Genomic DNA, 13902 nt, shown 5'->3' with positions numbered 1-13902 from the left:
ATAGTTTTTCTATGAAGTGGGTCAAGACTGGTTGTAGTTGCTGTTTTGTAAACCAAAGCCGCCAGCTCAGAAGGCTTTGGATTTAGTTTTTTTGTTGTACATAATCAACTCATTTTTTTTTATCAATAAAAGGTGGGAAGCCTAACCTCCATGCAGTCTTTGTTCAAACAATGGCCAACAAGGATACAAGTTCAATATATATCCGCAGTACTAACTACAACACCATTTTTGAGAGGTGTCTGCTGAAGAAAATATTTCGACATGAAAAAAAAAAAAAGTTTCTCTGTATCACATTCATGCATCAAGCACTGAAAAGAAAAGAATATATATATTGAAATATTTGATCTTAAATTCTTACCAAATTACGCAAGGTTTCTATTCTAAGTACTCTTTTCTGTCCCATAAAAATAATATTTGGATTTTTTTTCCTTGTGAAAACTTTTATCCACCGACCACATGAAAAGTTTCAGTACCTTATTTTCTCTTCCCCAACCCCCATTGAAACGCTACCTAGGTAACGATACGATCATCCATGCAGCCACCGAAACGCGTAACATTGGCTAGTGGTCGTATTCAATTAGGTGGGTTTTAACTAGAGTAGGAAAGGAAGAGAGGGGCTCAAATTTCCACAAACTTTGGCTTCATCTTAATCACCGACTTCCTCGATCGGTAGCAAAGGGCCGGGGGGAGGGGGCGTGGGGATTGAGGGCATAGATTTCAGGCGCAATGTCGGGGCCATATGAGTGTGTGTCTCCGTCCATGTGAGACTCATTAATTCCTGTTTCCCTTTATGCTACGAATCCACCACCTTTTTGGGGAGGAATATTTTTTTCATCCCCACCAGAAGCTCAGAAAATCATTTCCCGTGACAGCAGACAACATAACTTTTTGCCGCATATGGACCAATGGCTGTCTTCCCGGCCCCCATCCATCACCATATATATACATATACATACATCACAGCAGACCCTCCCTTCTCTCCCACAGCCCCAAGCCCGCCCAACAGCTGATTCTTCGTTGTTTACAAGCAGCTGCCTTCTTCTTCTGCACCTACTACTGCTGCAATATCTGCGAGTTCATCTGTCACTAGGCGATTTCCTGATCATTTTTCTCATCTCTGCGTACCTACCATTTACCAACCATGGCCATGACCATGCATGTGAAGCTTGAAAGGTTGCTGTCCATGAAAGGAGGCAAAGGGGACTCCAGCTATGCCAAGAACTCTCAAGCTCAGGCAAGTGAAGTCAGCTAGCTAGCTAGTTTGTGGCATAATTAGTACTTAATTACTGTCTATTAGTTAATATTATTCCATTTGTAGTGCTGCAGCTCGGGGGTAATTGGAACTCGGCTAGGCTTTTGCTCGCAGATATAGTTCAACTCATTTATGATTTATGTAAATGGTGTAAAATTACTGAACCAGCAGGTTATAGACTTATAACCATCAAGCCTGATATGTTATATGTCTGGAGCTCTGTCCACTTAGCGTGGGGTTGAAGATGGGAATATTTTTAAGATGAAAGAGGACAAGAGTCTGAAAGCGCCGGGTGTCTAAGAGTTCAATAGTCAATTTTGTAGGAGAAAGAGAGGCACAGTTTTCTAGAAGAAGGAAACTTGTAACTTTTGGATGCCATCCTGTTCAACTTCGAAATTAGTAGAAAATTTTTCCCAAATCCTAAACTTCATTTTTGGCTTTCCTTTGCTGAGGATTATGTTCAGGCTTTTTCCGCTCAGATTAGCTAGAAATTAAGAAGCCAAAGGCTTAGTACTGATTAATTAAGCCAGCCCAGTATTCGTTGTGTTTTCGGCTCATTTGTCTCCTTCGCCAGCAGACCTGCATGCTTTGAGTCTTGACTCAGGTATACCCAGAAAATAGAACCCTGTTTTCCTGAGCTGAAAGAACAACTCCAATGGAGTGCTCATCATATTCTTGGTCATAACACACAAGGCCTGCAGGTGACTCATGATGCCGGTTGGTAAACCATCATGTCTATGGTCATGGTTCCACTGAGCCTCTGAAAATATTTCAAGAAACTTTATTTTTCAAAAAAAGGAAAAGATAAAAATTTCAAGAAAACATATTATCTTTTTGGTTGTTATGATTGATCATGACATTTTCTGTTTTATGTATGTTAAGGATGCAACGATTTCAGTATCTCCCATGTTCAATATTATTCCAAAAGTAAGCAGTATCCTCTTTTTTCCTTTCTCCTTCATTTTCTATGTGACGCATTCTTCCTTCCGCAGATATCCCTTGTTGGTATCAGATATTTTGTTTCAGTGAATAATGATTGACAGAAATACTTATATTCTAGGCTTTCCTTGTAAGAAATGTTTGTGCTCCCTTACGTTGCCATTTTAACACGCTAGTCACCGTACTGGTAAAAACCAATAACAATAAATAAGCTACCCCGTCTTTGCTTTGCATCCTCAAAACTGTTGCTATTCTTATTAACTTTTACCATTGTAGCAATCGTCATCGTCATTATTACTGTTACCCTGCAACTTTACTTTCCTTACTTTTTTTTTTAGCAATTCTTTTTGGCGACGTCAACCCTTTAGTATCATTTTACTTGGCCTTCTATAATAACAAACATAGGAACTGCTTTATAGTTTACATGACTATATGTGAACTAAGTTGAGCATGCAGTTACATTTTTGTCTTCCTCTTTATGGTACTATATATGATCAATATCCATTTGTATTTGTGAGTCTCTATCTTTCGATGTATATATATAGATATATAGGGAAAGCACATAGAACCAGTCAATCTGTTCGACCAGCCTTAAATTTCCTTGAAAAATACAAATCAGATAGATGCAGTATTCATGGCAACAAGCATGAAAATCAACATAAAAACAACATTCTCTTGAATCTTGAGGATGAGTTACGTAAGGCAAATAAAAAAATAAATTTTATTTGTACAGATCTTAATTTGAAAAAAGAAAAAAAAATAAGAAAAATGGGTGTGACTGGTCATTTACATTCCCTACGAACTCGTTTTATTTAAAGAATATATTTTCCCATGCATGGTATTTTAGTGATATTTAGTGGTGATTGGTTTTTATTTGATATGTGTCATCTAAGATTTTAGACCTGTGCTATTCTTCTTTCCTTCATCGCGTAACTGAAAGAATATCTGTCATCATTGTATAGGCCGAACACGCCCGGTCTGTTCTGTATCTTCTGGAAGCGGCACTCGATGAGATGCAACTGACTGCCACAGACAGTGCCTTCACAGTGGTGGATCTCGGCTGTTCCTCCGGAAACAACACCTTGTTCGTCGTCGACCGGATCGTAAAACATATGCTCAAGAGGTATGAGTCCGCCGGCGCGCCGGTGCCGGAGTTCCAGGCCTTCTTCTCCGACCTGCCATCCAACGATTTCAACACCCTCTTCCAGCTGATGCCCTCACTGGTCAAGAACGCCAGCTTGGAGCAGTGCCTCACCGCCGTTGACCATATTCAGAGGTCCTACTTCGCTGCTGCCGTCCCCGGCTCCTTCTACGGCCGCCTCTTTCCTGCCAAGTCCGTTGATGTTTTCCACTCTGCCTTCTCGTTGCACTGGCTCTCTCAGGTAAATAAAGTTCATCCTTTTACTGTTTTTCTGAACAACTACACAGGTTAATTGACTCGCTCACATTATGACGTGCTCCACCTATCTTACATTATATATATAATTAAAGGGTGATTATAACTTTTCTTAAGTTAACCAATTAAAACACAGTTTGGATGATTGAGAAAAAAACAAAGATAAAAATAAGATGAACATTTTTGTTAGTTTATGTCTTTTTTTGTTTTTCTTTCAATCATTGTTTTTTTCAAACATTCATATGCTTCAAATGAATTACTTTTGTTAGTTGGCTAAGTAACTTTAAATAATCTAAATCATCATATATATATATATATATCATTCGACTAAGAAAACGTCTAGCCTAATGTATTCTTATGGTCTCGTCATTTTGAGCTTCATCCACGACCACCTGATCATTGCATTGGTGAATGCAATTAAATACACTGCAGTGGTACATTTCATCATATACTGAATTCTTAGAGGCACAAGGATTTCTCCACCTAATTCTAAATAGATAAGGAGTAACCTGTTCCCACTTAATTAATATATTGTTGACTCGACGCAACTATAATAATTTAAAAACACGTATAAATATAATCCAAAATTTTATTATAGCTTATTGGGTCAGTCAGACTATTGGTGCCCGGCCCGATCAACCCCATATTTTTTGAGGTCAGCCCCAGCCACTTCAGGCCGGATACCTGACTACCGGATGGATACTGGGCTCGGTGCCTAGATCCGTAACCTAAAGTATTTGCTGGTTCCTTTTTAGAGTAATTTTAACTAATGAAATGGAGTAGGTGCAACTGAAAGTGGTAGGACCCCGCTCCGCCTGCACTTTTATTTTTTATCTTATTATGCGTGAAGGGTAAGGTTCGGTTTGGTGACTCCCATCACCTCATTTGCTTGTAGGGTCAGATACGACCATTTGTAGCATGGCTTTCTGACCCCTCGGTACCTACGGCCTACCCTCCCCCCTCGTCGTCCACACAACCCGTGGTTTTCATACAGTACTGGTGGGTCCCGTTAATGACATGCTAAGACGGTATTCAACACGATAAAAAGTGAATCCGGCTTTGGGTGGACCTGACTCCGGTTCAGGCAGCTCGACATTTAGGTTCGATTAAAATTTAAAAATATCTATATTTAAGATAAAATATTATAATTATATATAACTATTAATAGAAATAGTATTAAAAATTCTTAAATCCATCTTAATCAGGTCCACCTGAACCGGCTTTGTTTCTTAGTCAGGTCCACCTGAACCGGCTTTGTTTCGAGCTCTAACCGGGTTCGAGCAGGGCCGAATATCGGTTATACCCGTCGAGTACTCAACTGATGCTCCGTTTGAATCAATTTTTTTTTATTCTATGTCCTGGTATTCTTGATTTCATCAAGGGTAACTTTGTCTTTTGGCATAAAATTGAAAAGCCAAAAAATAGTTTATTTATACAAAAAGACATCGTTATGAAAAAGGCAAAAAAACTTTTGTACAAGGCTACTTTTGTTATCCTTGTCTAATTTTACAACCCTCATGCAATGGTTAAATAAGAGCAAGGATGCATACGGAAAATGCTTAAAAAATGGCAGACGTTATTTTGAAAATATAAGAGTAAGGAAATGGATGCTGTAGAAGAACTCCGGACTACCCAAAATAGACAACCGACAACATCCAGGAACTTGGGTCAGTGGGCCCGATTCGGAATCGGCTGTCTCGAATCCGACTGGTCATAAAAGTTCCGTGCCACCTACACATATCGGTTCAGGTGGGACGGTTATTTAATTAATTTATATATTAATCGACAATTTGTCTCATCATTTAACAATTATTTTTTTATTATCTTTCTATATATTGGTTGAACCCTAGCTGTGGATAATTATATGTTCGATAATTTCTTAAAATATAAGCATAAGTAAAATAGCTCAAATATCTTAATTTTATAATCAATATAAAAAAAATTTCTTCCAATTTGCAGGTTTTGGACAGTTAATTTTCTGAATCATTTTGAAAAGCGACTCGGTTCAAGAACTGAGTTTTACTACACCACAGTAGTTTACCTCCCTGAAAAAAGACAAACAGAGGAGGCTCGGCTAGCCGAAAGAGGGTTCACGGACGGCCGGGAGAGAAAAATTGACAAGATCATTTCATGTCATTCCTTTTGATAAGTCAGTGTCGTGCCGCTCGTCCCCGCCTCTGCCAAAATAACATTCCTCCTTTTTCTTTTTCTTCCATGGAAGCATTTTTTTATGCCATAAAGCATGTCGCCTTTTACTGCGGCAAAACAATCACCGGTTTCTTCTTCTTCTTCTTATATATTATTTTTTCATTATTAATTTGGCGTGAATGGCAATTGTAGATGTGTGTGTTAGAATCTATTTTGGCAGAAAAAGGCAAGTGAAACATTGACAGGCATCTGTTTATTTTTTCTTCGTTGCATAGCGATCAGTCCGTGTCTCTTCTTCCCTGTTTACAGAAAAAACTACAGATTTAACTCTTTGATTTGTCCTTTGGATTTGCAACTTCTTCCTTACCAATGAGACAGAACATGACTTAGACAAATATAGAATGTTCAATACTAGTTAAAAAGTCATAATAAAACTGAGCCTTAATCGTTAAGAAATAAAATTGTAGTGATTTGGTTGCTGGTCATTTTGTAAGGGTGTTCTGGTCATTCTGTAAGAGTGTTTTTAAATTGTACCATTTTTTGCATTTATAGAGGGAAGTCTTTCATTTGGTCATCAGGGGCATTTTAGTCGTTTTAGCCCATGATACATGGGCTCCTGTCATGGGACATGAGACATAACTTGCGAATTTAGGCACCACCTAGTCCAATAATAAGCTAAATTAACTTAATGCTAATTTGGTGAGCACTTGGAATAATGAAGATGTGAATTCACAAATTATACATGTGCTTTGCTTATTCGATAGCTACTTATTTCACTTGATCATGACTAATGACAGTTCATATGTACTTAGGTCACTTTTGTTGCTTCCTAAGGCATTTGTTTCGTTTTTTTTTGTTGTCTTCTCATTTTTCTGATCCTTTAAATACATTTAAATTACAAAACATATTTTTTGGTAAAAAATGCTCATGCACCGGATGTCGGCCATGGTTGCTGTAAAATTGATCAGGTGCCAGAGGCTGTGACGGAAAGGTGGTCGGCGGCGTACAACAGAGGGAAGATATTCATACACGGGGCGTCGGAGGCGACGGCGAATGCATACCGGCGGCAGTTCCAGCAGGACCTTGCGGGGTTCTTGAGGTGGAGGTCTCAGGAGATGAAGAGCGGTGGCTGCATGTTCCTGGTGTGCCTGGGCAGGACGTCCACCGTCCCCAGCGACCAAGGTGGCGCCGGCCTCCTCTTTGGCACCCACTTCGAGGACGCATGGAACGACCTCGTCGTTGAGGTACGTACGCCACCCTTTTCCTTAATTACCTTTCCCATCTCCAATTCAATTAGCCAAAGCTAGTTTAGTTCTCATACATGCAAGTGATTGAGATTTGAGTGTGTGCTTTAAAACTCAGAATTTGAAAGAATGGGCAAGATAAAGCCGTTATGACAAACAAATGAATGTATATATATATATATATATATAATGATTTTAGCTTATGAAAATCACCATACCACTTAGTTAGGACTATCTGATCTAACATAATGAATGATTTAAAAAAGAAAAAAAGGTTATTAGTATTTTCAGTTTACATATTTTTCTTTTTAACTCTTCAATGAACAAAGGGTAGATTGTTGTATTACGTTAAACAGTCAGAATCATTATTCACTCACTGATATCTCTCAAATTAATTTTCAGTGACTTCACCGTATATATGAAAAAAAAGAAATACAGAAAAAAAAACTTTGAAAGAAGAAAAGCCAAAATTCCAGCTGCAATGTACAATGTACATAATGCTGCCAGCTTTTCTACTCCGGTATTTTCTCCTTTTGCTTCTTTATTGTCGAAAGTCTCGTGAAGATAGTCATTACACGATTCATGATCATGTTGGAAGGGAATTGGCCACACCACTGCCTTCTTTTTGTCCCTGCACGAAATGATCAGCACGGGGATTGGACATATATGTTACGGATACACGCCAATTAAGTTAAATTTAATTAGAAAAAGATTGGAACAAAATTAAAATTATTAAGTTAAAAATAAAAATAAAAAAGAAAAGAAAACCAGTGGAAGATCATTCTGTGGGCACCAACCAATAATGACCCGTGTGCACCAATATCGTTCAGATTGCTTTTATCATGCCCGTGATAATCTACTTCACCCTTTAAGAAAAAAAAATGTGCTGCAATAATATAATAGTTATTATAATATTGCTGCAATACTCCAACTATAGGATGCAGAATTTCAGGCATATGCCGTGCTTATTTTATTTATTTCTATAGCAAATATTTTCTTATGTTTCTTTTGGACTTTGCGATAAGGAATCACATGAACCTTTGCAAGCTCAAGAATCATACGGTGGAAGCACATGTAACTTTGTTTGTCTTCCGTTCCCAACCTAAGATTGGAAAGTAGCCCAAGCTAGCTCATTGATTTACAAATAACTTGAATAATACTTCACAACTTGTATTTTTAAAAATTTTCAATTTAGCCTATATAAAAATTCAATTAAAAAATATTATTCGGTTCTTGTACAAATTTGGAAGATACCATTCACCCATCCAAAAAAAAAAAAAGGAATTCTGACTCCACCCATAATTATGCATGCCCTTATTCTTAAAATGATTGGTTAATTAGTTATTTTAGTACATATTAGTTCAGTTTATTAGTGATTTTTTTTTTTCCTCCATTTTACAAAAAGAGTTGTGGAGTGTTCAACCAGAGTAGTCCATTACCTACCCTTTTATGGAACATAGCCATGTGTTCTATGGAGATCTACCAACTATCGATGGGACCCACGACATGATGGTAGTGTTTGTTCTTAAGGGGGAGTACTCGACTATACTCGGTCAAATATTAGTCGTCCACCTACCTTTGGAAAGGGGATGATTCACTTCTCAAGTCAAGTGGCAGTGTGCTCTTGGAATTAACAAAGCTTAGAGGGGCACGTCCCACCATCACTCAATCGAACCCACCAGTCAATAGCAGAGGCGTCGTGTATGCAATTGCCCACACGAACCCACCATTTATTTGTATATTCGTGCCCTTCTTAGTTAGTCATTTTAGTTTACTATGTATTTGAAGGGTCTAAGGCGGTGTTTGGTTTAATTTTTTAATAACCTAAAGGATGATATGTTTTTCACTCTGTTTTTTTTGTCAAAGCTGGGTTTTCCTGAAACTCAATTTTGGTGGTAACCTGGTTTCGATGTGTCATCTAAAAGCCACCTAAAACTTTGTACGTTAGTGATCCATTGTAAAGATTAAACATGGATACTAAGGGCAGGTTTTCTTTTTGTTTATGGTATTCTTCATTTTCTCAAGGGTGAATTTGTCATTCACAAAAAAAAAAAAAGATTTTCTTTTAGGCACTTTTACCATTTTGTCCTTCCTATTGAATTCCTGACTTGCTATTAGTGCTTCTCAAGTGTTACGATCAACTCCAAATTAATCATGATTCGCTATAGGAACTTATAAAATTAAAAAGAGAAGGCAATCTTCAGTTAATTTATATGTAATTGGTTGTGCACATTGGAAACTACGGCGACATGCAGGGCCTGGTGGATGCGGAGAAGCGCGACAGCTTCAACGTTCCGGTGTATGCGCCGAACCTGGAGGACTTCCAAGAGGTGGTGGAGGCAAATGGGTGCTTTGTGGTGAACAAGTTGGAGGTGTTCAAGGGAGGCAGCCCGCTGGTAGTCAGCTGCCCGGACGACGCGGCGGAAATCGGACGAGCCCTTGCCAACAGCTGCCGGACCGTCTGCGGGGTGCTGGTGGAGGCACACATCGGCGAGCCCCTCAGCCACGAGCTGTTCGCTAGGCTCGAGCGGCGAGCCACGTTGCATGCCAAGGAGCTCCTGGATCAACTTCAACTCTTTCACGTTGTGGCCTCACTTTCACTAGCTTAATTAGAGTAGTACTCTTTGAATTAGACCACCAGCACAAGCCAAGGGGTGGCGACTTCAGATACTTCAATTTCCCAGTGAATTGTACCAGCACTAGCTTACTAGACATTTCTCTTCTCATATGGTGTTTTTATCCTTCATGTTCATCTGCTTTTTGTTTTTTGGATATTTTTTCTTCCAATCTTATGTGATCAAAGTAGGTGTTTCTCGGACATGAAGTGCATGCCTCAAACAAGGATCCAGTGGCTTCTTAAGCCATTCGTTCTATGTGCCCAAAATCAAGAACGAGGGTCTGATGAAACATGAATTTTGCACATCTCCCTTTTGTCTTTTTTTTTTTGGTAATATATTACATTTAGAATGTTTATTCAGTACTTTTCTTGTTTTCTCAAAAGTACTCTAACCACAGGGTTGTGCTCGATCAACATCTTTTTCAGGAACCTTGAAATTCTAATTTTGGATGAGATGCTAGGTTAGAAGCTCTATTAGCTACAAGATTTTAGCTCGTAAAATATCAAAATTTTAGGCTGTTGGTAGTTCAAATGTCCGTGAAATTATACATATACAACAAATACACTTACCTAAAAATTGATTTTTAGGTTGAACCTTAGAGATCTAGATCAGATAGACAAAGCCTGTGATTTGGGATAAAAATATTTGAAACTTTGAATCCTGAAGTGAGAATGTATATTACCTGAGTGTTAGACCATCCGCACCCACCATGGATCCAAGCTGGTGTATACCAACAGGCGAAATTTGTGTTAGTTAAAATGCAAACTTGCACTACATAACCAAAACTGCTCATGATCAAATAGATCTCCGGCTTGCTGATATAATCTGTTAGCAGTTCCAATAGATTTTTGGGCCAGCTATAATCACATTGTTACTGGGATCTCCTAAAATGGCGCTGTTATATATATGCAAAACATGTCGATATTAATCAAAACTAAAGTTTTACAGAAAATTTCCCAAACATAAACATTTTCGGCCGGAGATCATCTTTGTATTCCAAATGTAGATAATGTCCTATGGATTCAGTAGTTGGGTTGAGTCGGTACAGTACTGGAATTATTTGATGCCCCTGGTCTCTGAGTAGAGAACACGGTTCACCGTACCATGTCACCAGCGGCAGCTAATGTGGCCAAGACTTGAGCTCAGTTCAGTTTATCTTGAGACTTGATTAAGTTCGAAGCTGTAATATTGTCTAATTCATGGTCAGGTTTTTGTTAGAGTTAAGCGTTAATTAGATGATAGGTCCGGGTCAGTCTAGAGACCACAAATTATGCATAAACAGTTTACCTAAAGTACTTCTAAATCCGCAAGACAAGTCGCAATCCTCATTACAAATTTCAAATCAGCATTGGCCATATATCTGGCACATATTATTGGTTGAAATATGGTTGTTGGTATGCTTTTGCTAGCCGGAAGCTAGGGGTTAAACAAGCTGACAAGAAATTCCATCAATCAGAGATGGAACTACTGCCCAAATCTTGGCATACATAAGCTTAACCAGCGGCCAGACTATATGGAATAAAGTAATTAGTACCAATTGGTCAATAAGATGTTGGACATTTTACAAAAGTTCTCTATGTTTTAGCCTCATTGGATAAGCTCCAAATGATATTTTAAAATGAGTTTCATTTGAAGAACACTTAAAATGAAACAATTCTTGTTCTTAGTTTATTTCTTTGATAAATGGCTGAATAGATAGAATTGGCTTCTACTCCCATATATGTCTTGGGCTGTACATGAATAGAGTGGAGCATGAGTTGGGCCAGCTCGAGTTCGCCTCGACTCAAAAAGTTGAGCTCGATATAACAAGCTCGAGCTCGAGCTTGATGTTATAACGTCAAGCTCGAACTCAACTCATCTAACTCGTTTATGTTAAGCATGTCTCATTTCTTTTAACTCATTTAATTGCTACTTGTTTAACTATCTTTTCATTGTCACTAAACGTTCATTATGTAGTCGAGTCAAGTCGAGTTCTTAGAACTCAAACTCGACTCGTTTAACATTTTGAGCATACATTTGAACTCAAGTTCAACTTGTTTATAAAGGAGTCGAGTTCGAATCAAGTTTTGGCGAGATATTTGAAGTCGAGCTTGAGCTGGCTTCACTCATTGTGCAGCTCTATATGTGTCAGCACATTAACCTATCTTTGGAAGGCCACACAAACAAACTAATGTCAATACTTCACAAACAAAGATGATTGCTCACAACTTTTGAAATTCTTTTTTGCAATTTCTCTTTCAAGTACAAGTTAAAAAAGGCTTGGCTTTTCACCTTACAAGTGGACCACATCCTCAACATAGGTGCCCTAATCCAGCACATGTTCCCTCGTCAACTATGTGAAGGATTTCACCGAATTGGCAATTGAACAATATACTTTAAGCTCTCAAAAAAACAATTCATTTGTTAACATATTGTCTTCATTACCACATATATCAATCCTTTCAAGCTCAATTTGTTTTGCATCTAATATATCACATATTTAATTATACTTTTCATGAATATATGTTTTTACCTCATAAAAAGTGAAATTTATGTTAATATAAGCTACACTCTAACTGTCTCTCTACAAAACATACTTTTCTTATGTCAAACAAGTTTCTGCACAAGCTTCTTCGTTTAGAGTAACTTTTTGCTGGCTTTTATTACTGCAATGAACTATGCATGTATGATGAATAGTATCATACATTTCTAAAGTCAAGCCTCACATAATAGTAATTGTATTTGGATCTATGTAACTTATCAAAGTAAGCTTTTGCTCGTAAAAAGTAAAGAAATAAACTATTTAGCCTTAAAAATATCTCAAACTTCATTTCACAATCGGAGTCGTGCGGAGTATGCTAACAACCCTAACTGAATGAAACACATCTTATGTCATATATAATATAGCATTTATTAGACTGCGAGCATACTTTAAATGCTAACTCTAGAAGTATATGTAATCTTTTTCACATTCTCATTATCTTTATATATAATGCTTTACTTCAAACCCTACTCGAACTATGCTCCAAGTGAACACCAGTAAACTGCTCACTCTAGAAGCATATGGAATCTTTTGCACATTCTCCTTATCTTTTTATATAGAACTCTACTTCAAATACTACTTGAATTATGCTCCAAGTAGGGTGCTCACTATATTTGCTTTGTTCATGTTAGATTTTTGAAATGCTTTCCTTATACTTTTTTTGTAATAGCCATATTTCATTATTTTTTATCAATGGAGAGAGTAGCCCAACCAAGTAAGGCAATAAAAGGACGAAGCAACTCTAACATTCAGTTATTTGCTTTCACTAGCAGCCTTTATCCTGGCCCCTATGCACTTGTAGGCTAAAATGTGTGAATATGAATAAACTTGATGGCTTCTAATTCAATTGTAAATTCTGTTGATTCAACATCAAGAAATTTGCAAAGCTCACAAAGCACTCTCAAATTTATGAGAGTTTCTACTTAAAAAATGAGTACTAAAAGATGATCACATGGTTGTTACATAACTAACAATATTATATTTTTAGAAATCGAGCAATTGAAGAAGGATGACTCTTCATTATTATTCTTTGTTGTTAAAGGAAAATTATTGCTAATAGGTTTGGAACCTTCTTGCCTTTACATGGACATTTAATAGAAATAACTATGTGTATCAGTTGTAATTTTGAAAATGACTACTTTGTTAAAATATGATTATTTTCTCCCAAATTTTTTATGAGTAAGTGAATCAACAAATTATTTCTCCGGTTTGACATTCCTTAAAGTATCAATCTTACTTATAATGAGCATATCATCACTATAAAAAACAAAGTGATAAAATCATTACTTGAAAATTTGAAACACACTATCAAAATTATTTTCATTGTAATTATTGTTCCCCAGTGTCTGGGAGTCTGTACAGTCCTTTGCTTTGTTTTGCATTGTGCTTCCTTTGCTTATGTTGAGTCATTTGCTTATGCATGTTTACTTGTAAGGGAGTACCCTCCCACCAGTCTAAGTGTCAAGTATTGGGATTTCTTGTTTTGGGTGGTCGGCATGAGAATCATGTAAGAAGCCTCGGCCATCCTATATAAGTAAAGTCGAGATCATTCTCCTTGCTTATCTTTCTCGTGATGTACTAATTTTTCAAGCAAATACATTGCGAGATTTCTTTATTCGCAAGCATTCTTTATACACTTGTTTTCTCAAACTACCTTTGCGCCCCATTCAGCGGTTTGAAGGCTTGCGGCAATCAGGTTCTTGCCGCGCCGCACGGGCCGAAGTTGTCAGCCCGTGACAACTGGTATCAGAGCCCAGGTTCGGCTCAATCTGGGGAAGCGGTTG

The 13902-nt window shown here is 37.7% G+C and overlaps 1 protein-coding gene across 1 annotated transcript; it reads left to right on the top strand.

Annotated features, from left to right (window-relative positions):
- The first annotated feature begins 984 nt into the window (after positions 1-984).
- Positions 985-9850, top strand: LOC116259088 (indole-3-acetate O-methyltransferase 1). Its single transcript, XM_031636713.2, has 4 exons — positions 985-1234; positions 3154-3573; positions 6704-6979; positions 9235-9850. The coding sequence occupies exons 1-4, from the start codon at positions 1142-1144 to the stop codon at positions 9586-9588; spliced, it is 1143 nt and encodes a 380-aa protein (XP_031492573.1). The 5' UTR covers positions 985-1141; the 3' UTR covers positions 9589-9850.
- Positions 9851-13902: the final 4052 nt, after the last annotated feature.

This window comes from Nymphaea colorata, chromosome 8, assembly GCF_008831285.2.
Source record: "Nymphaea colorata isolate Beijing-Zhang1983 chromosome 8, ASM883128v2, whole genome shotgun sequence".
In the NCBI taxonomy this organism is placed as follows: domain Eukaryota; kingdom Viridiplantae; phylum Streptophyta; class Magnoliopsida; order Nymphaeales; family Nymphaeaceae; genus Nymphaea; species Nymphaea colorata.
Note: the sequence above shows the minus strand (reverse complement) of the source record. Positions and strands in the feature narration are given on the sequence as shown.